Here is a 23996-nt window from a genome sequence, read left to right as displayed (position 1 = left end):
TAAGTTAACATATCAAGATGTGTTCCCTACTATCCATAAAAGAAAAAGACAAACACACCTGAAAGGGTCCTGCATTTGTATAGTTGTCTTTATTTTACTGTTTAAGCGAACACAACTTAAGAGAGAAGTAGGGAATCATAGTGGTGTTAGAGGTAGCTGCATGGAACCTGCGAACACACTCCACTTTGAAGAGCAAAACTAATGAAGCCTGCAGGTCTATAACTGAGATTGAAATAAAGATCTTCAGAACACAATGCTAGCAAGTGGCTGGAACAACATGACTCTTTGCTCAAAATGATTCCTCAAAACCACAGGCTGTAAATTTGAGAAGGGGCACAAATATTAAATTTTGAAGAGTACTGTTAAGAAAAATAATTTGTTTGTTATTTAGGACAGACTCAGTAGTAATTCAGCATACTGTCAACCTTTTGCTCAAGAGAGTGATGCTAAGATACGGAACAATGATATCATTCCATTTCCCATAATCAACCTGTCAGGCCTTGCTGTCAGGAATTTCCACAGGTTGACGCCATCTCTTTCAAAATTATTTTTGATGGGGTGGTGAAGAGTAATTTGAAAAACCAAATAGGAAATTATCCTTCCCCCCCCCCCGCCCAAAATCTGGGATTAACTTTACTCTTATTTTTCAAAGGACTGAACAGTCACATTTCTCCTAAACATGTTTTAAGTCTCTAGATGGAATCTCAAGAATTTGCTGCAGTCCCATGATTAAGGGTAAAGATAGGCAATTAAATACAAGCTCTCTTTCCAGAGGATAGCTATCAGTCCCTACTCATCAGGTATCATTCCTTTTTTCTTTCTGGTTTAGCCATCATGTAGAAAGCTATCAGACAGGAGATGGTCCCTCCTATTGTTAGTGTCATAGCGATCCGGTAGAGAAGTTGATCGGGAAGGCCTCGTTTCAGATGTACTCGCAAACCATCATTCTGTTGATTAAAAAATATATATGTGCATTAAAAAAGCATACACATACTTTCATCACAAGTAAGCTACTTAAGCATCAGTGCAGAGAGAAGGCAATGCAATATTTCTTAAGCTGGAATGGGCAGCTAGTTTATCTTCAAACTGTGAAACAAGCCATGCAATCTATTGCTACAGAAACACCAAATCTTATATTTTGCACAATATTCAGCACTGTAACATTTGTTCTACAAATAATATCTAGGTACAATTTTAATTGTTTCTGTGAATACGCTCTTGGAACTGCATGATATCTGCCTACTGAAATCAACTAGGCAGGAAACAAGCAAGTAGTGCATGATTAGAGAGTCTGAAAAATGTTTTCAGACTACAACTCTGAGAATCTTGTAGGGGGGATATTGAGAGTTGTAGTTTAAAGAGCCAAATTTGCTAAGCTATGACAGGGTATGGCTTTTAGTGAAGCCAGCACTTTCAGGCACTGGGCATCTCTGAAGGCTGGACTTAGCCAGTGCTGGCAAGTGCTTAGAGAGGCCTTTGTGCCATAACCATTTCCTAATGGGAAAACAGAAAAGCTGGGCACTTGGCCAAAAAACTTGATGGAGAAGGTCCAGCTGGTTCTTTGGCCAAGGACCTAATGACAGCAGAGCCATGGTTGCACATTCCTGATATCATCCAGGTGAGTTGTAAGGGGAAATTCACTCCATCCCCAATATCCCACTCCTTGCTCTGCCTTAGAACTGCTCAGTTCTTACTGACATAGATTTACCATGCTTAGAGAGGAAACCCAATCTTATTTGTTTGTTTGTCTTTTACCCACCCATCTAGATTCAAACAAATCTACTCTGGGCGGCTTTACAGCCCAAGCCCTTTCCCTGCAACATCAGCATGTTCTCTAAATAAAAAGTAACATATCTGGAAGAGAGAGGTTTCTTCTCTTATATAAGCTTTCCACACAAGCCAGAACCTTGAAAATATCTGGAGGATAGCCTAGACATGCACAGGACCTCTCCTCAGCAGATACACTGTCTTCCACAGTGATAACGGGGGTGGGGAAAGGTTTAAGCACTCCTCTCTAGGCATGGCATGTCGATCCTTACCAGTAATGACACAACTATCAAATCTAGATTTTATGGAAGAGGAAATGGGAAAGAAAGTGATGCTCATATTTGCCAAGTTTTGCTTGTAGTCATATGTTTGTTATTTAGTGTGTCATCACATCAAATCTGCACTACTCTTTCATACAGCAGTCCAAACAGCATGCTACGGAATAGTCTCATAATGTCACTGTTACTTACAACATCATGTTACTTACAACCTATGGTAACTATCAATTAATGACATCCAAAATATCTCATCATTAAATGACCTGCTCAGATTCTCATTCCACTGGCCATTGTTTTTGTTTTTTTGTTTTTTGCATTTTCTTATTAGAATTTTGATGCACTCCATCTCTGTAGCTTGCAATTGCTTTAGCTGATATCTCATTTATTCCTGGTGATTTGTTTCCTCAGTGTTTTGAGGGCAGCTTTCACTTTACTTTCTAAAATTTCCAATTATTCATCAAATAATTTGTCTGAGGGATCTGTCATTTTTATATCTTTTCTGTATAGCTCTTAAATACAATACTTCCCTCTTGTCTTTATTTTATCCTGATCAAATAAGGTTCTCTCCTGTTAATATTCCAGCATATTTCAAATACTTCAATTTCCCTTTGATCTCTTCAATCTTATTAAAAGGAAGAGATTTCTTGTTTTTGTCTTTCTGTTTTCCTTCTATTTCTCTCAATGAATATATTAGTTGATTGTTGTGGGTTTTTCAGCCTGTTTGGCCGTGTTCCAAAGGTTTTTTTCCTGTTTCGTCTCTGTGGCTAGCATCTTCATAGGGCTGGAGTTATAATTCTGTCTGTGTTCTGGTGTAGTGTGTGGGAAAGTTGAGTATTTGTAGCTGTGGGATCAGCTTTTTGCCCTTTTCAGGAGACTGTGTGGTAATGGTGACCAGCATGTTTTTTGTTGTGGGTGTATTGTTGTGATAAGGGAGAAAGATTATCTGTCATTGAAATTGATGGGTGTCGTTAGCTGGTCTTTTGTGTGCAATCATAACCAGTCCTTGTGGCTGGGTAAAGTTTGTTGACTTTTTGCAGGCTATATTTTTCAGTGCTGGGAGCCAGGATTGCTGAATCTCTGCTGATGTTTGTGGATTTCAATGGCTTCCCTGTGTAGTCTAACATAATGACTGCTGGTGTTGTCCAGTACTTCTGTTTCATGAAATAAGATTTCATGTCCAGCTGAAAAATATGGTGAAACTTTAGGAAGACAAACCTTCGGAACACGGCCAAACAACCTGAAAAACCCACAACCACCATCGGATCCCAGCAGTGAAAGCCTTCGAGAATATATTACACTAGTTCTTGTTGTCCTTACATGCAAGTCACTGATGTTGGGTTAATTTAGGATTCTTACCTTTTTCTGTCAGATTTAATTTTTTGTTTCTCATCTTGCATCAATAATTTTAAGAGTTTAAGCAGACACACATGAAGGCTTTTCTGTGACTTCCTTGAAGAACTCAAATTGACTATTTTCCAACAGTCTCAAAACAAGGACTTTTTGAACATTCATGTCAAGTGCTCCAGTAGTTTATTCAATATTCTCAAGTGTTAAATCTCACTAAAGTCAAACTGTAGATTGCTATAGTGTGTCCAGTGTAACTGGCCAGAATACATTTGTATTCATTAACAGAGGCATAAGAACATAACATTAGTATGTTCTTTAACAGAGGCATATTCATTAACAGAGGCATAAGAACATAACATTAGGTTTTAATTATTGGTGCATAATGTGGCTATATACAACCTACAGGAACATAGGAAACAGCTATACTGTAGAAAAGTAAATCAATAATGCTGATTTTTTTTAAAAAAATATATTAGTACATTCAGAATGCTATTCTGAATGCTATTCTGAATGTACTAATGTACAGAAATTGGAAGTAGGACCAGAGATATTTATCAAGCAAGGAAAATGCAATCCAGGCCACAATTCTGAAAAATGCTGATTTCAGGCATTTTAGGCAACTAGAGATGGACTAAGTTCAAAATATTACTCAGATTATCAGATGCTGGGTTTTTTCAAGTCATGATGATAGGATATGTAGTCAGAGAAATGTAAGATGGAGACAGACAGATTCTGTGTGAAGATGATTTGAGAGACGCCTTCTCCCACCTAGACCTACCCGTGTCACTCGCGCGAGCCAGGAGATAAGGCTGAGGAGCCTAACGCCGAGAGAGGCCCGAAAGGAAAAGACCAGAAACCGGGCCTTCTCGGTGGTGGCTCCTCGCCTTTGGAACAACTTGCCCCCTGAGATTCGCGCGGCTCCCTCGCTGGGCATTTTTAAGAAACAACTAAAAACATTGATGTATAGGCGGGCCTTCCCAACAGAAAACCCTTGACGATCTTTTTTTTTTTTTCTTATTCTGTTCTTTATTTTTTTATTTACGTTTCTGCTGTAAAGTCTTAAAATTACATTGTTGTTTTTACTGTAAGCCGCCTAGAGTGGTCTAATATGATCAGATAGGCGGGATAGAAATGAAATAAATAAATAAATAAATAAATAAATAAATAAATAAATAAATAAATAAATAAATAAATAAATAAATAAATGTGTTTTTCTAAGTGCCATGAGAGACTTTCCCCGAGGATCGTTACAGCCTGATTCAAAGATAGCGATGAAGGCCGAATTGAGAGGCCCGTGGAAGACTCAATATTCCGAGCTAATTGGAGAAGAGATAAACAACACCTGGACTCTCATGGGAATAAGGGAAGGAGGAAAGTGGTAGAGCCTCTACAGGCTAATTGGTTAATAGCCAGAAATGTCAAGAAGAAGGGAGGAGCACAAAATTGTCAAGAAAAAGGTAGGTAAGTGGCCTGTAGAACTCTCTGACCGAGTGCCAGGTGGCCCTTTAGGGGGTCTGGTGCACCACACTTCTCACCTGATATAACTTCTGTAGTTCTGGTGCTTTGCTTCTAATAAAACCTTGAACTGGTGGCGTTCTTTCCAAAGTAGGTCTTGTCGATGTTGCAGATATCAGAGACGACTCCACAGATACTGTTGGCTTGAATCCCTTTGTAAAGAAAAGAATTAAACTTGTTTGTACAACTAGGAATTTATCTGGCAACTGTGTCCCATGCAAACAGGTGGCAAGCCAACAGGAGATGATAAGAACTAAAATATATCAGGCCTGACTTTGAATAGCCTCAACACTGACTGCAAAGAAGATACTAAAAGCATAATAACTATTTGCAGGTCTTTTACCATGAAGCAGCTAGCAAATGGCAAATCATGTGCATGTTCTACCAGAAAGTGAAGGGAGACAGCACACTTCAGTAACTTGGGTGAGATCAACTACTGCTCACTTCTCCAAACACAAAATTATCAATTTTGGCTGTACTGATCATAATGCCAGTACAGTGGGGTCTCTACTTAAGAACTTGATCCGTATTGGAAGGTGGTTCTCAAGTGGAAAAGTTCTTATGTAGAATCTGCATTTCCCATAGGAATGCATTGAAAACCATTTAATCCGTATCTGCTCTTTTCCGTCCATAGAAACTAATGGGAAGCTGCTATTCCGCCTTCTACCACTAGAGGGGGATTTTTTCTTTTTTTTCCCCTTAGGTCAGGGAACAGTGTTAAAAGCACTTCTGACGAAGCTAATTTTGAAGCAATGGACTGAAAACCAATTAATCCGTTCTGGATGTTTTTTTTATGTAGAGGTGCGTTCGTACATTGAAGCATTAGTTCCCATAGGAACTAATGCAAAGCTGGTTAATACGTACTCTACCACTAGGGGGAGAACTTTTTTTAACCTAAGATGACCTAAGGTTAAAAAAAGAGCAGGAAAGTTTTTTTTTCCTGTTCTTATCTCGATTTTTGTTCTCAAGTAGAAGCAAAATTTAGCAAATGGAGCTGTTCTTAAGTGGAATTGTTCTTAAGTAGGGACGTTCTTAAGTAGAGACCCCACTGTACCCTGAAATGTGCCTGTTTTCCTTCTTCTGTCCTACCAGCAGAGGATGATTCATTACAGCAAGTGCGCCATTGGTAAGGAACAGTAGAAAAATCACTTTTCCCCCAGAGAAAATCAAGTAAGATAGTGAAGAAGACTATTGTATTAACACAAGACACCATTTTGCAGTTTAGTTACGCCCGATCCAAGCATTTGCAAAGTATGTGGAGCTTGCATGCAGACTCAGGAGCAGGCCAGCTCCACCCACCTACTGTTTAACTTGGGAAAGTGACATTCTGAAGAGAGAGAAACTGCTCTCTGTGTATTCTGTCCATGTGGATCAAAGTGTGACACAGATGGAGCCTCTCAAAACAGTACCAAACCCACCCACTTCATGGATGCTGATCCATTAGACAATGGCTGAAGTCGAAGAAAAGTTTCTTCACGTATCTCATGCTCTGACTGCTTCTGGTCAAAAATATTCTGTCTTGACATTTTAACTGGTTTTTGATTTTGCCCATATTCCATGTGTTCATAATTTAAAATTGTGCAAAACTCTGACTCAAATAAAGAAAAGAATGTGAATCAGAACTAGCAATGGCAAATGCTTTCTGTCTTTTCATATCAACTCAAAGCTGCTCACACAAAAATCTGACTATATCAGGAACATTTTGCAATGAGTTGGCTGATGATCCATTTCTGGCCCTGAACCAATGCTCTGGGTCTTTATGACCTGATATCCATAAGAATGCAGACACCACCCTCTCCTCATACAAACTCACCTGACACCTATTTATAGGTCATTTTTATTTGGGGCAGGCTGCTGGATTTATTTATTTATTAAATGTATACCACGCCCATCTAGACCGAAGACTACTTCGAAGTCTAGATCCCCATGTGATACTACATGCACATAGCAAAAAACTGGTCCAAAGTGACACAGCGCTTGGTCCATTGTGATCTGTGGTTGCACTATTACAGCATTCCAAGGAAAGGCAGCAAAACCTCCCCCACCAAAAAGACTGATTATTATGAAGTTACTTCTGCTTCTGTATTATTTTATTACTACTACAAAGTGTTCTGGTTTTAATGTATGCTTATGAGTATGGGCAGGATATCTCTGACATTTCACATTTTCTCTGCAACCTACATTTGAACCCATAAGCAAGCTCAAACATTTTCGTGAGCAATCTGGCCTTTCTTACCAGATTACTCATATACCATGTTGAAACCCACCCATAAGCTCAAACATAGGCTGCAGGAAAAAAATGATATATCACAGAATCCTCCCCATACTTATGAGACTATTCTTTTATTACCCAGTTCACTGCCTACTTTGTAAAAGCTTCCTCCAGTACTGAAAGGATGATTGGCAAATCTTTAAATAATTGTTCCTTTTGCTTGATGACATCAGCTCAACTTGAAAATGGTCTTTCTTCATAGTCTGTTCCTTAGGATTTTCAGATATGGAACAGAGGCAGTACCAAATAGTTATCAGAATCTGTTGACTAGCTAAGCCAAAGCAGGAGGAAATAAAATTAGTTTGACAAACTTCCCAAAATGCAGAAGTAAAATTAGATGTTAATAAGCTTTCAACAGGAGGTGGGTGCTGTATTTTTAAAATTTATGTGCTTTCAAATTACTTTAAATTAAATGGTGAAGCACTCCGAGTCTCAGCTTTGGGAGGAAGACTTGATACAAATAAAATAAATAAAAAATCTTCCTGGTTGTAAAAATAAAACCCAAGATCGTTAATATGTACCACTCAAGATAAGAACCAATTTCTACAAGAGCCAGAAGTTATCTGTTATGCTGCTGGAGACTGTCTCAAAGGTATATGGCACCCAAGAGTTAGCAGCACAATGTATACCAAAAAATCCGAGTCTCATGTCCGCCATGTGTGGCAGAAGATTTCCTATAAAGGAACTTGTAATTATTTTGCACATTGAGCACTATATGGAAAATAATACTGATCCACCACCTTACAGGATTGTTACGAGGATTGTTCCTGTTACACACATGACATTATTTGAGCACTCAAGTCATTACTAGGTGTTTTGGTATGTGAAGCTTCTCATGCTGGAGTGAAAACAGCCCTCCCTCCAATAGAATCCCTCTGTTCTTCCCCGCCTCTTTAAAGGGACAGCCAGAAAAATAAATCTCCAAATAAGGAGAGTATCTTTGATATCTCTGTTTAGGTTACCTTTCGCATCCCAGAAAAGCATGAATGCGTTCAGTATAGTGAAGCAGTTAGTGGTAACCTAGAAAAGGAAAATTCCAGGTTCAAATCCCCACTAAGCGATGAAGCTCACTGGGTGACTTCTGGAAAAAATTATTGTCTCTCTTGGTCTCATCTATCTCCCATGTTTTGCGAACAGGAAAGATAGGAGGAGCCAAGTGTCCTTTCCTGAGAAATCTTGAGGAAGGAAAAGTTGCATAAAAGAAAATTTACCGTAATTTAAAGGTGAGTAAGACAGCCTGACCCATCATCCACTGGAAACAGGCCTTACAGCAGTAGTTCCCAACCTTTGGTAAACAAGATTTTCTTGGACTGCAACTCCCAGAAACCCCAACCAGCACAGCTGGTGGTGAAGGCTTCTGGGAATTCCAGTTCAAGAACACCTGGGTTACCCGTGGCTGGGAACCATTGACATAGAAGAAGCATCTCTATTTAACAGGCACATTTGTCCAGGCTTGGAATCTGGAAACACCTCATTTTCTCAACTCAAAATGAAAGTTACCTTTCATGTTAAGGATAAAGTGACCCATTGCTGGAGATCATTACAAGAACAACTCTAACACTAGAGGTTAGTTCCTTATCCTTTATCACCCTTTATATCCTTAGAACTGCAGAGCTGGAAAGGACCCTATGGATCATCAAGTTCAGCCACTGTCAGGGAGGCAGAGTGGGGAATTGAACTCCCAACCTCTGGCTCTGAGCTATCTAGCAGTTCTTAAATTGTGTGGTGTTATGCACCTTCAACATAATGCAATATTTTGAATGAGTGGCCTCCAATTAGTGTCTTATTAGTACTTATGGGAGAAAAGGGGGGGGTCTTACTTCCTTGCCCCACTTTTCTATTTCAGTGTACACTTTCACAGCTTTTACCACGAGAAGAAAAAAGGCAGTAGAACATGAAGAGGAATGAGAGGATGGCAGCTAGGTTTTACTAAAAAGGATAGCTTACTGCCACTCTATCTCTTTCTCCTGTACAGACTTACACAGAAGTAAACCCTACTACATCTCATCAGACATGCTCTCAAAGTAAGTATGTACAGAACTGCAGCCTTAATATAGGCAATTTAACAGATGTGGGAGCTGACCTGCTGATACAGGCAGGAGAAAATGGGAACAGGGAGTTTCAGCAATAGCCAGCAAAACATTTAGCCTTTATTTCCCAGAAGTTTTGAATATATTTATATATATTCCAGAGGAGGGAGGAATCAATTAAGAGCTGAACAATAAGCTATGTTCAAAACACAGTGTCTTCATTTAAGCCATCAAGCAACACTATAAAAAACCAGGATGAAATTAATTTTCAAAGTCTTTGCTCCACATACACAGGCAACTCACAACACACTTACTTCTCAGCAGCTCCATTGAATTTAATAGATCTACACTGAAGTAAAAAGGGTGCAGAGTACAACCAGAATTACCTGCAAATGAATTCTCTACCTTATTATTCCACACAGCAAATGTTAACACAGTATGTTTAGCATTACATTTGCATTTTAACAAGACTAATAAGTGCATGCTTAGGATGAACGCCTGCTAATTACTTTTTGTTTGTTCATCTATTAAGCTGTCTGCCAATCAAGGACATTTTTCATATGTCAATGTAACTTCATGCAAAACTATTAATATTTTTTAAATGTAGCAAACAAGTGTTCAGCTCTTTCTTACCCAACCAATGATTTTTTTTATATAAGCACAATAGAGGTGGGGAGAGGAAGGAGATGGATTTTCTTTTAGGGATGCTGGAAGCCAGCCCGAATAGGAGAAAACCAAGGCTTAGCAATATCATTAGGCATTTAAGTTGGCAGTGACAGGTAGGAAGAGGGAAAGGAATTGAAAATACGATAGGGAGCAGGAGGATGTGTAGGAAAAGTGTCTCAAAGGCTATAGATAAGGGGAGCCCAAAGACAAGTTACTGAAAGCAAGGGAAAAAAATAGGGGTGGATTAAGAAACAATGACTTAGAAGAAGCTGGGGAAAGAAGACTTGAGCAAAATAGAGGGGGAGTTAAAAATGGCCACTGAGGCACCACATCTTTAAATTTCAGGGAACAGCAACCCTCCAGATCGCAGTGGTATTTATTCACACACAAATTTACTAGTTACAGACTGCTAGTAAGAAAGAAGGCAAGGGAACTCTAGTCTAGGCACCTTAGCAAAATGAACTTTAGTTTTACATGTATAGTATGCTATTTGTTTAAAGTATTAAAGAACTTCTTTTTCAAATGTTTTGGGCGGTTTATTTATCCCATTTAGGCCCAGACTTAGGTACTTGCAACTGGGTTAACAGAGCTGGACTTCATCACCTGCTCTTGCCCCCAGAAGTGCTCTAGAGCCCTGAAATGTTCAATGGGTTGAGCTATATGGTGGGCAAAGTGAAGATGGCCAACAGGCTAATTACATGAACAGCTGGTTTCCCAGGTAGTGAGCTCCCATGAAAGCATCAGAAATCAAAATTAGCACTCTGAATTGGAACAGATTCAAGCCAGCAGCCACTGCAATGGTCTAACAACTTGTACAGTGGTGCCTCGCATAGCGAAGTTAATCCGTTCTGGATTAACCTTCGCTATGGCGAAACATCGCTGAACGGAACGGGGAAAGCCATTGGAACGCATTAAACTTAGTTTAATGCGTTCCAATAGGCTCCAAAACTCACTGTTCAGCGAAGTTTTCCCATAGCCGGCAGCCATTTTCGCGCCCTTGGTAAGCGAGGGGAGGGCACGAAAACACTGCGCGCGGCCATTTCGGGGCTTCCGGTGGCCATTTTGGAACCGCCAAACAGCTGATCGTCGGGCATCGCTTTGCGAATATCGGTAAGCGAAACGCTTACCGATCATCGCAAAGCGAGTTTTGCCCATAGGGGCCATCGGTATGCGATCGCATTTGCGATCACTAAAACCTCTTCGCTATGTGATTTCGTCGTTCTACGGTGCACTCGTTAAGCGAGGAACCACTGTATCTTTCTATGACCATAAAAAGAGGGGCAGCAATATTTTGCACCACTTGAAACTCCATGGAGTCTTCGTTCGTTCGTTTAGTCGTGTCCGACTCTTCGTGACCCCATAGACCAGAGCACGCCAGGCCCTCCTATCTTCCACTGCCTCCCGGAGTTGGGTCAGATTCATGTTGGTTGCTTCGGTGACACTGTCCAACCATCTCATCCTTTGTCGTCCCCTTCTCCTCTTGCCATCACACTTTCCCAACATCAGGGTCTTTTCCTGGGAGTCTTTTCTTCTCATTAGATCGCCAAAGTACTGGAGCCTCAGCTTCAGGATCTGTCCTTCCAGTGAGCACTCAGGGTTGATTTCCTTTACAACTGATAGGTTTGTTCTCCTTGCAGTCCAGGGGACTCTCAAAAGCCTCCTACAGCACCACAATTCAAAGGCATCAATTCTTCGGCGGTCTGCTTTCTTTATGGTCCAGCTCTCACTTCCATACATCACGACAGGAAAAACCATAGCTTTGACTATTCGGACTTTTGTTGGCAAGGTGATATCTCTGCTTTTTAAGATGCTGTCAAGGTTTGTCATCACTTTCCTCCCAAGAAGCAGGCGTCTTTTAATTTCGTGGCTGCTGTCTCCATCTGCAGTGATCATGGAGCCCAAGAAAGTAAGGTCTTTCACTGCCTCCATATCTTCCCCTTCTATTTGCCAGGACGTGATGGGGCCAGTGGCCATGATCTTAGTTTTTTTGATGTTGAGTTTAAGACCGTTTTTTGCACTCTCCTCTTTCACTCTCATTACAAGGTTCTTTAGTTCCTCCTCACTTTCTGTCATCAGAGTAGTATCATCTGCATACCGGAGGTTGTTGATATTTCTTCTGGCACTCTTAATTCCGGTTTGGGATTCCTCCAGTCCAGCCTTCTGCATGATGTATTCTGCATATAAATTAAATAAGCCGGGGGACAATACACAGCCTTGTCGTACTCCTTTCTCAGTTTTGAACCAATCAGTTGTTCCATATCCAGTTCTAACTGTTGCTTCCTGTCACACATATAGGTTTCTCAGGAGATGGATAAGGTGGTCAGGCACGCACATTTCTTTAAGGACTTGCCATAGTTTGCTGTGGTCCACACAGTCAAAGGCTTTTGCATAATCAATGAAGCAGAAGTAGATGTTTTTCTGGAACTCTCTGGCTTTCTCCATAATCCAGCACATGTTAGCAATTTGGTCTCGAGTTCCTCTGCCCCTTCGGAATCCCGCTTGTACTTCTGGGAGTTCTCGGTCCACATACTGCTGAAGCCTACCTTGTAGGATTTTGAGCATAACCTTGCTAGCGTGTGAAATGAGTGCAATTGTGCGGTAGTTGGAGCATCCTTTGGCACTTCCCTTCTTTGGTATTGGGATGTAGACTGATCTTTTCCAGTCCTCTGGCCACTGTTGAGTTTTCCAAACTTGCTGGCATATTGAATGTAGAACCTTAACAGCATCATATCTTAAGATTTTAAATAGTTCAGCTGGAATGCCATCACCTCCACTGGTCTTGTTGTTAGCCAGGCTTTCTAAGGCCCACTTGACTTCACTCTCCAGGATGTCTGGCTCTAGGTCAGCAACTACATTGTCTGGGTTGTCCGGGATATCCAAATCTTTCTGATATAATTCCTCTGTGTATTCTTGCCACCTCTTCTTGATGTCTTCTGCTTCTGTGAGGTCCCTTCCATTTTTGTCCTTTATCATGTCCATCCTTGCACCAAACGTTCCTCTGATATCTCCAATTTTCCTGAACAGATCTCTGGTTTTTCCTTTTCTGTTATTTTGCTCTATTTCTTTGCATTGTTCATTTAAGAAGGCTCTCTTGTCTCTCCTTGCTATTCTTTGGAAGTCTGCATTCAATTTTCTGTAACTTTCCCTATCTCCCCTGCATTTTGTTTCCCTTCTCCTCTCTGCTATTTGTAAGGCTTCCTTGGACAGCCACTTTGTTTTCTTGCATTTCCTTTTCTTTGGGATTGTTTTCGTTGCTGCCTCCTGTACAGTGTTACGAGCCCCCATCCATAGTTCTTCAAGCACTCTTTCCACCAAATCTAGTTCTTTAAATCTGTTCTTCACTTCCACTGTGCATTCATAAGGGATTTGGTTTAGATTATACCTGAGTAGCCCAGTGGTTTTTCCTACTCTCTTCAGTTTAAGCTTGAATTTTGCTATGAGAAGCTGATGATCAGAGCCACAATCAGCTCCAGGTCTTGTTTTTGCTGACTATATAGAGATTCTCCATCTTTGGCTGCAGAGAATATAATCAATCTGATTTTGATATTGCCCATCTGGTGATTTCCATGTATAGAGTCACCTCTTGTGTTGTTGGAAAAGAGTGTTTGTGATGACCAGCTTGTTTTCTTGACAAAACTCTATTAGCCTTTGCCCTGCTTCATTTTGAACTCCAAGGCCAAACTTCCCTGTTATTCCTTTTATCTCTTGACTCCCTACTTTAGCATTCCAGTCCCCTAGAATGAGAAGAACATCTTTCTTTGGTGTCAGTTCTAGAAGGTGGTGTAAATCTTCATAAAATTGTTCAATTTCAGTCTCCTCAGCAATGGAGGTTGGTGCATAAACTTGGGATTATTGTGATGTTGAATGGTCTGCCTTGGATTCGTATTGACATCATTCTATCATTTTTGAGATTGTATCCCATTACAGCTTTACCCACTCTTTTGTTGACTATGAGGGTCACTCCATTCTTTCTATGGGATTCTTGCCCACAATAGTAGACATGATAATCATCTTAGTTGAATTCACCCATTCCTGTCCATTTTAGTTCACTGACGCCCAGGGTGTCAATGTTTATTCTTGCCATCTCCTGTTTGACCACCTCCAGCTTCCCAAGGTTCAAAGATCTTACATTCCAGGTTCCTATGCAATATTTTTCTTTGCAGCATCGGACTTTCCTTTCACTTCCAGGCACGTCCACAGCTGAGTGTCCTTTCGGCTTTGGCCCAACCACTTCATTAGCTCTGGAGCTACTTGTACTTGTCCTCCGCTCTTCCTCAGTAGTATGTTGGATGCCTTTTGACCTGAGGGTCCCATCTTCCAGCGTCATATCTTTTAGCCTTTTGTTTCTGATCATGGGGTTTTCTTGGCAAAGATACTGGAGTGGAATTGCCGGTTCCTACTCCACGTGGATTGCGTTTAGTCGGAACTCTCCACTATGACCTGTCCGTCTTGGGTGGCCCTGCACGGCATAGCCCATAGCTTCTCTGAGTTGCTCAAGCCCCTTCGCCACGACAAGGCAGCAATCCATGAAGGGGGCAGCAATCCATGAAGGGGCAGCAATCCATGGAGTCTTGGGAAACCTTAAAGACTTAAAGATGTGTTTTGCTTGTTATGAGCCTTCATGAATTGCAGCCAGAGTCATTAGATGTATGCATGAAGCCTCCATGACATCATTCAAGGGGAGCCCTATACAAAGCATGCTGCAGTTCTGAAACTTGAGACTAGTAAAAAGTGGGTCAACATGATAAGTTCTTCCCCATCCAGAAAGCAATGGAATGTTATAATATTCTTCTTGTCATTGCTACTGGCCTTTTTCTAAATACAGTGGTACCTCGCATGACAATTGCCTCGCCGGACGAAAAACTCACTAGACGAATGGGTCCGGCAAGATTTTTGGTGCCTCACAAGACGATTTTTCCTATGGCCCAGTAAGCCTCAAAAATTGGAAAAACAAAATATCAAAAATGGAAGTGCATGGATGTCCACCAATGGTGTTGGTGTATGTCTGTGTGTACATACACAATACAAAAACTGCCTCTCTGATCTCCAGAAGCAAAACAGGGAACAAAAAGTATTTGAGATGGGCATACGTGGCATGTTGTTACCAAAACAAAATGATCTAGGACAGTGGTCCCCAACCTTGGGCCTCCAGATGTTCTTGGACTTCAACTCCCAGAAATCCTGGCCAGCAGAGGTGGTGGTGAAGCCTTCTGGGAGTTGTAATCCAGGAACATCTGGAGGCTCAAGGTTGGGGACCACTGATCTAGGGGACCAAATGTGGCCCATAGGCTATATTTTACCCACCACAAATGCAAATATTAAACAATACGTGATAACTCCAAACAATGTGGAGATTTATAAAGAAGATCACACAGTCCAGACTTAGTAATCCCAGTGGTAATCTATTTATTTTGACAGAAATTAATAAAACTATTGAAAAGTCAACCCTGACTAGAAATTCCGTATGACTCAGTAATTTGCAATATAAAAATGATAAATTGTCTCCATTTGCCTCCATTTGTAGTGGATTAGCTAGGAAAATAAATCTCAAAGTCTAAGGATTATAATGAGACCTTCCTGACTATGGTACATATCTGCAAAACACAGGCAGATAGACAATTATTCTGAGTTTTCTAAAACATCTAAAATTTGATGCTGCCTTTTAGAACAGACAAGTAAATTATAGAGGAATTTAGCTCTGCAATTAAATAGACATGAATTGAGTTGGAATTAGGGAGTCCAGCATTCACCGAAACTGAAAAGAGAAAAGGTCTTGGTCTACTTACTTGTATCAGCCTGATTTAAAACATTAATGCATTCAGAGATGTGCACTTTAACAGCATTATCTGAACCTTCTTAGATTCAGTGATCTGACATTTTCTTAATATTTGCCATCTGTCTGACTGAGCAAGTAAATCTGGTTTTCTTACTTTCCAATTAATTGGGAAGTACAGTACTGGGTTTTGCTAGTTAACCAAATATAATCTTTGTGACTCCCATCTTTTAAAAGCTATCCTTTAACAAAGGGTTTTTTTTTAAAAAAAATGCCATGTAATTATAAGAAGATCTGCTTATAACAATGTCAAGTATTAATCTTACGTGAGGGACCAGATAACAGTGCTGCTATGAGGCTTACAGCATCAGCATGGGCACAATTCATCTCTATATCAGGTGGGGCTGTTGGTATGGTGGCAAATAGTGATAGTTATCTACCTTGCATAACACAAGCTTATTCATGGAACTTTTCTAGTAGGTTCAGCTGGCCATTCAATGTAATGTTCTAACACCAATGCTGGCACTCTGTTCTTATGCTAGTTTTACTCCACCACTGCTCTAACAAATGCTTCCCCTGGTCTTTTTATTTATACATACAGTACTTCATTGCTCAGACTTCACTTTTATGAAATCACCCTCATAATCATTATCAAAGGTCAACACATAGATCTGTGAAGATCTGAATTCAACCCTGGCCAGTGTTCGTCTCTCCCTAAGGTTCAACTTTGCAGTGCTGAAGACGGGGTGGCATTAAGGGAAATACGTGATCAGAAAACCAAACAGCAGAAAATTTCATATGTGAAAAGACTGAATGTGCTACAGTAATTAGAATGCTGGAATGAGACTTCAGAGATACAGCCAAGAAATACACTTAAGTGACCCAGTGTCTCTCTTAGTATAATCTACCTCTGGAGTTGTTTTGAAGATAAAATGGGAAGGAGGAGAGCCATATATTCCACTGTGAGGTTACTGGAGGAAAAGTATCAATATAACTAATACATAAATAAAATCTCTTTCTTGTCAAAATAATAGCAGGTTTTAAATATAACAATAAAAACTGAAGGTCATTGTGGCCCCTGAAAGATTAACAAGTTTCATTTGGCTTAAGATCTTGTAGACTCTTACCCACTTCATCAGAAGTTAGGACGATACCGTCAGCACATCTCATTAGTATAATTTCACAAGCTGTGTGGGGTCAGACTGTATTAGTACTTGAAAATGGTATTAAACATCTCCAAGTAGGGCTAAAAATAATCCACTCTGAATTATAAAAGGTCACAATTGTCAGTACCTGGACAGACTGAGCAAGAAAGTGGTTGCTTATGTTTCCTAAACAACTGATGAAGCAGTTTGAAGTTCACAAGTTTACAACAACTGTAACACAATCATTTTATCCTGCATAATTTTTTATGCATTTCCTACAACAGATTAACACAATTACGCCCCGTCCTTGAAATGGAATTAATAAATAAATAAACAATAGTGAGATATGGGGGAAACCAGTTGACTTTAGCACTTGTTTAACTGTTTCATGTCCAGGCATTAGCTGTTGACAAGCAACTTCAACATCCTTGGTTTGCTTTCTTGGGTTTTTTTTTTTTTTTAAACTTAGATTGGGACTAAACAGTTTTTCAAATGGAACAGTGGTTGGGTTTCCACATGTTGTTGGCCTGCAACTTTCTGAATGTCCTTGGTCTGGGAAGAGAAGTCCAAAAAATAAAAAAATAAAAATCTGTCAACGCATCTGCCTGCGGATCACTTTCAAACAGGGGTGTTGAAAAGTACAAGTCGAAAAGAAGCCTGAAAGATCTCCTGGAAGGTCACTTGGCCGAACTCTCCCCCCCCCCCCCTCGACCAGCCATGGTCAAGAAGCTCAGGCCACAGAAGTCAAGGGTAAGAGTCACGTGCTGCTGCTGCTGCTGCTCCTCCACCACCACCAGAACCACCTGCAACCCAACCCCATCCTGCTTCCTTTCTTCAGTCTCAGGTTCGCCTCCAAAGAAACGGACCTCGCAGGGACCGGTCCAAACGCCCTCTCTCCACCAGGGAAGGAAGGGCGGCGGTGAAGGTCAAGGTTCCCCGCGGGACGTGCACGCGCGGCTCCCTCTTACCTGTGGAGAGCAGGCTACGGAAGCGCCGGATCCGATCAATCTCTGCGTGAAGCCGTTGAATTTATAATACATGGCCGCCGCCGAGGACCGACCCCTCGCACCGCTTGCAGAGCCCCACTTCGCCAGCGTAGCTAAAGCGCAAGAAACCGGTCGCGACGCCCACGAGGGAAAAGACCTTTTCCTGCGACGTCCTTTCCCCTTAAGCCCCTTGAGTAGTCCTGCGCAGTGCCTGAAAAGACTTTGACCTCAAAGTGAACGCGTTGCGCCGGGCCAAGCATTCTCTTCCTGTCGGGGACAGAAGATACAGTGTATTAATTCTTTGAAGATTTTTTTTTGTTGCCTTCCAAAAAAGCAAGGCTTTAAACAGGCACTATTATAGGCATCATGAGAAGCGAGCTCTTCTGCGCCTGCGCTCGTTTCTTTTTCTTTTTTTCTTTTGTTTGTTTTTAATAGTTTTAGGATGAAGACAGGAGTCTCACTGCCATTGCCTTTTCGGTGGGATTTCAGTTTTTCCATTCTTTCAGGATGGAACTGAGAGACGCCCATAGGAGGAAAAATGGAGAATTTTAGGATTTTTATAGTTTTTCCCATTTAGGGAATCCCCGCCCATGTTTTGGCATCCCATAAAAAGAGGGGGAGGAAGGACCGATTATTAAGGTTAACAGATTCATTTTAATAAGCATTTTCAAGGATCACGGTCCATTTCTTTATGCCTTAATTTTAGTGTCGCACCAAAGTGAGCAATTGCCCTGTGAGTTCATTCTAGAATTACAACAGCAATTTGGCTTCCTGCATGCTAGTACTTGCTTTTTAATGGATATAGAAAGATCTTACTGTGCAATCTTGATTGCATGCCCCCCCTCCCCGGGCAAAGATGAATCACTTGGGTTCCCCAGCTGGGCAGCAAGGAACAAAATTATTCCTATGATAATATTATTCAAGAATTGTGTATTAAATCATTGATATACAAGTATTATTCACCAGGAGAATTTGGAAGATGTCTACTGGGAAGTATTAGGGCCTTTGTCAGTAGTTGCAGCTCACAGGTTGACTCTTTTTGTAAGTAGCATACTGGGGAATAGAAATCCCAAGTCCTGGCTCAGCATCCAGACATTTAACATACTGAGCTATCCAACCAATTTAAAGAACTGGTTTTTCAAAAAGCACTGTTTTTTTTTTTACCAACAACTCCAAAAATGAGGTTGGCCACATTTATGTCTATCCCCAACATGTTTCAACATAGGGCAAGAGGCAAGGATACTGAATGACTAGCAACTCTATCTGATAAGATTGGGAAAGGCATTCCAATCTGCAGAGGTAGAATCTGGAACCTACATCTCTTGACTTGAGTTTGCAGCCCCCATTTTGAAGCTCACTTTTAACAAAGAAGTTAAAATTGGCCATGATTTGTTGAACGTCCATATCTCTTGCATCACTTGGCATGTGCCATTCTTTTTTTTCTTTTTTTTTAAATTCCAAATCCCAAAATTCTCCACTGTAGGAGTTCCACCTGCCAGATCCACACCTAAATGTGCTTATGCTGCCTGTTAGAAAAGTTTTCTCGGTGCTTTCAAGGAACTCTGTTGTGCTGGATTAATAGTCATTTTCTCCTTTCTGCTTTTTGAATTGGCTGCTGGGTGAGTGAAGTATTTTTCACCTAGTTCTGATGGTGATAATTCTTCTTTGTGTACTAATGCCCACTTTTGGAGTAGCTTGATCCCCTGTTGCCTTGTCTCTCCAGTTTTCCAAAGTAACTTTTAAGGATTTTGTTGGGCTTTTGGACTGCCAGAAGCATGAATGGGCAAACAAAATAACCCAGAGGATATTTTTCCCCTTAAACAAAAGGGCTAGTACAGAAAAACATGAAATTAAAGCAAAACAAAAATGAGCAGGTGCTTCTGAAAGAACCAGATATAAGAGGAACATGAACGTTTTCACTGTACACATCCTCTGTTGCAATAAACGTACAGTATTTTGCTACCCTTGTTGAAGTTTAATTTGCAACCTCGCATGCTGTCTGTGGTTTGTGTGACTAAGAAGGATTTTTTTGGGATGAGGTAATTCTTAGCACTAACCAATTGTTTCTTCCAGCCTTTGAGTTCCAAGAGAGCGCCACTTCTCTTCTGAGTGCTCTTTCCCAGGTTGGTGGCAGCTGTTTGTTTGCTGTTGATCTCCTCACTTGATTGCTAAGTACTGTATGTGTGCAGTAAAGAAAGCCACATAGACAAGTTCATAATTTTCAAGCAAGTGTAGGTAAATAAATGTTTTTATTCTCCTACAATATGTCTCAGAGTGAATTACTGAATCTTCAGGTGCCAGTTAATGAGAAAAGGGTGGACTGGGGAACTTCTAGTTATTCTCTTCTGTGGATCTCTGTACTTCTACTGGGTAATGAAAGGTAATTTTCCCAAGATTCAAAACTCTGCAACAACTCTTGCATCTACTTTTACTTTCCATGACTCATATATAGCTCAGTGTTACCCTAATAAATCTAAATAACACTTGTCCATGTATACTATCTAATTCAGCAGTTCTGAAGATGTAGGAGCTGCTGGCTTTGCTACTGCTAATTGCCGACAGAGCAGAAAAGCATGCTTTTAATTCTGCTCTGGCTTTGTGAGGTCTGTGAACTTCATTAAAGCTAAGTGAAGTAACAGAATGAATTCCAGGTAGAGATGAAAAGTTCAAGGGGAAAACAGAATGTTGGGAGGGAACAAACTAATCATGGTTTCCCAAAGGAATCAGCGAAATACAGAATGAAGCCCTGGATTTGCATCTACCAATAATTTTGTGCCGTACATATGTATGAATAAATAAACAGATATTTCTTTGGGCAGCTGAAATGCAAACTACTCTTTGTTGTTTGGGATGCATAATTCAGGGATATTGGGTGGAATAGGTGAGGCAAGCCTTTGCATTCATTTTGTAAATATTTTGCCTTCCAGGATATATAGCTTATCCTTTCCATGAAGCTGTTCAGAATTTATGGGATAGTTAAAAGGGCTTTGTATTGCCTTGTCCTAGGAATGTCTCAGTGCTCAAAGACTTTCCTTGCACGATACTCTGTTCAAGACAGATGTTTGCTACTCAGGAATATACCCATGATGTAGCTCCATTCCTCAGTCACTGACAAGGTAGATTTAGAATATGGAAATTGCTGTGTGCACTCATGGCTCGTTTATGCAGCAGTCATTTGTAAAAAGCCTTAACTTAGAAGGTAGTGGGGGAAGCACAAAATTGAACTCGCTATTAATATTCATGGCAAACCAAGAGGGGTTATGAACACTTCACTAATGTATTTCTGAAGTCAAAAGGAACACTTTAGCACTTAGTTCAACGCAGCAAGTTGGAGTAATTGTTCGAAAATTTACTAGGATTCCATTTGAAGGATAATTTGAGATGCAGAATAGATTATGCCTGATCCAATGGATTAACAAACATTATCACTCCTTGCATTGTATAACAATGGCTGAAATCCTGTTGTTAGCTTAGTGGGTTGCACTGGAGTAGACTCACTGAATCAGTGAGGATTTGCCTGCTAACTAATAAAGTAACTTTCTATGATAAGTCACAACTAAAGCAGGCCCTTTTGAATCAATGGAACCTACAGGATTCGCTTTCTATGGAGAACCAAATTTTGGCCATGGCCAGGTCTGCCTTCTTTCATCTTCAGCAGATTCCACAGTTACGGCCCTACATGGACTGGAAATCCCTAATAATGTTGGTCTATGCATTAGAAATCTCTAGGATTGACTACTGCAGTGTTCTCTACATGGGGCTGCCTTGGAAGACAGTAGGAAGCTTCAGAAGGTGCAAAATACAGCAGCCAAGTCCATCTCAGGAGCACGAAGATACGATCACATCTCCCCAACCCTGGCACATCTGCATTAGCTCCCTGTATGCTTCTGTGCCAAATTCAAAGTGCCGGTTTCAAACTATAAACCCCTTAACAGTTTGGGACTTTGCTACTTGACAGAGCATCTTTCCCTAAGATTGTCTACCCAAGCCACGGAACAGGTAGATGTTGCATTTGTGGTTGGCCACCTCAAGAGAGGCTCTGAAAACTACCACCAGGAACTGGGTCTTCTTGGTGGTGGCCACAATGCTATCGAATGCATTACCAGGAGATACATGCCAGGCCCCTTCTCTCTTGTCCTTCCAAAAACAGGTTAAAAACTATACTGTTCAAAGAGGCCTTTGGAAATATCTTACCCTTTAACATCTTTGTGGGCCCATGTACTGAGTTGATCTTGATTTTAATTTGCTGTCCAGATCTCCTTCTTTTGGGGATATCCTGGGTTTTTAATGTTTCTTGGTTCTCTGTTTATGTCTTCATGAGTGCCATTGGGTTGTGGTATCTCCAAGCTGTACTTTACAAACTCTGCTCCTAGATGCACAATTAAGGTGTTTTCGCTGTTGCAGCCCATTGAAGTTTTGCTTCAAACTGTCTTAAGAGGAATGTTTTTTTTTTCTAGGTATTTATGAATCTTTCAAACTTTTGTGTCTTGTATGAAGGCCTGAAGGGCAGGGATAGTATCACACAGGAACGATGGGATGAATAAAAATATAGCTCCCTTCATACTTATTTGAGAAAAGTTTGAGAATCTTTTCTTCTATTTTCCCTTAGCATTAGATGGCTTTTGTAATTGTAGGTGCTCATTATTTTCACATTTTCCCATACTTATGGTAACATTTGAGTTAGGAAGCACTTAATGGTGATGCATTATAAGTCTGCTGAGAGGCAGAGAACTGCAGGGGCCTGAATGTTTTTAAAAGGAGAAAATATTGTATGAGAGTTTTGCTTTGGGGAAATCCAGAGCTTTTTAAATTAGCTAAGATGGATGTGAGAATGAAAATTAATAAAAGAAAGTGATCTTTTCATTTCATTATTCTGTGTTCTAACAATCCAATAATGCTTGCTAAATAATGAAGAATATGCTTTGAAAAATTTCACTTGTCTATAATTACATTGGCAAAGAAATAAATAGTCTGTAATTGTGCTATATGAACTATAATTTATTTCAATTTTTCAATAAAACTGCTGAAGTTCCACTTGTGTGTGTTTTCTTTTAAAAAAAAACAGCTATGTGTTTCCAAGGAATTCCATGTTGGTGTGACTGAGATTACTTTTTAAATAATATTTTGTATTTCAAAAGAAATATTCCCTTTGGTAGTTCCAGTTATACATGCAAAATATACAGTACAGAAGGCAAAAACAAATCTATCTCCACAAAGAACCATGTTTCACACCATCTAGGAGAGGGAAGTCCTGATCCATAACAAGACATTCAGCTGAAGAAAGAGAAAATCAATCAGTTGATCAAACCAACAAAAACTATAGTAACCACATGCACGCGGGTAAATCAGGCAGAAATAATAAAGATCCCCTTATCCAAGCACCAACCCTACTGTAGATCCCAAAAGCAGGCCCAACAAACTATCCGTGTTTAATGGCCTCTTCTGGGGATTGCCATAGAAACCCACAAGATTCACTTGTCATTTGCATAAGATATGCTTGAGAGATAGTGTTCAGGGTGAACTGACAATTGAAGCTTGGGTGGATCGCAGAAATTTCCAGAACTTGTGAATGATACTTTTTTATACCACAGTTCTCACAATATTCCATGTTGGATGGCAAATTCTGGGAGCTGTTGTCCAAAAATTCATGCTCCCAAGCTCTAGAAACTATTTGTAAAGCTATTTAGTTTCGTCCAGGGTTTGGGAAGCAGGCACAAGGAGAGTAGCCACCAGATAAATCTGACTGCATTGTCTATATCAACAATCAAGGGAACCAACACATCACTCTACTGAAGGTCGGAGCCTGACACCCATGAAATATCAAAGCATCCTCGAAGGCTTGTTCCAGCCTCTCTCTGCACAGTGAGACCTATTAGCTGTGCATTCTTTCTGGACCAGCTAGCCTATACAGTATGTGATATATCTCACATTACTCGTGCCCATTCATGTTGAACAATGCATGAAGATTTGAAAGGGTTGTTTGTGTTCTCTGAACTGGGTCAGCAGTTCCTTCACTGTCAGCAAGGGAATCTGGAAAGAGTTGGATGTCCAAAGAGTCTTCCACAGAATGGCTCTTTTGTGTCCACAAAGAGCCTCACTCCTTGAGAATTGTACAACTGCAATTCTAATCATCATCATTGACAGATTTACTCACAGAACCTGCACAACTGATGGTGGGCTGTGGAGTGGAACAACCAGAGACAATTCACCAGCGACC

The 23996-nt window shown here is 40.5% G+C and overlaps 1 protein-coding gene across 1 annotated transcript; it reads right to left on the bottom strand.

Annotated features, from left to right (window-relative positions):
• Positions 1 to 70: 70 nt before the first annotated feature.
• COX7A2L (cytochrome c oxidase subunit 7A2 like) lies at positions 71 to 18068 on the bottom strand. The gene is made up of 3 exons (XM_020803726.3): positions 17762 to 18068; positions 4928 to 5059; positions 71 to 947 (listed from the first exon to the last, which is right to left on the bottom strand). The coding sequence occupies exons 1-3, from the start codon at positions 17831 to 17833 to the stop codon at positions 804 to 806; spliced, it is 348 nt and encodes a 115-aa protein (XP_020659385.1). The 5' UTR covers positions 17834 to 18068; the 3' UTR covers positions 71 to 803.
• Positions 18069 to 23996: the final 5928 nt, after the last annotated feature.

Source organism: Pogona vitticeps, chromosome 1 (genome assembly GCF_051106095.1).
Source record: "Pogona vitticeps strain Pit_001003342236 chromosome 1, PviZW2.1, whole genome shotgun sequence".
NCBI lineage: Eukaryota > Metazoa > Chordata > Lepidosauria > Squamata > Agamidae > Pogona > Pogona vitticeps.
This window is presented reverse-complemented; position numbering and strand designations above follow the sequence as displayed.

Excerpts from the sequence above, each read along its gene's own strand:
- COX7A2L (XM_020803726.3), bottom strand. The coding sequence starts at position 17,833 with ATGTATTATAAATTCAACGGCTTCACGCAGAGATTGATCGGATCCGGC. Across the intron at positions 5,060-17,761 it reads CCGTAGCCTGCTCTCCACAG|GGATTCAAGCCAACAGTATC; the intron begins GTAAGAGGGAGC and ends TTCTTTACAAAG. Across the intron at positions 948-4,927 it reads AACTACAGAAGTTATATCAG|AATGATGGTTTGCGAGTACA; the intron begins GTGAGAAGTGTG and ends TTTAATCAACAG.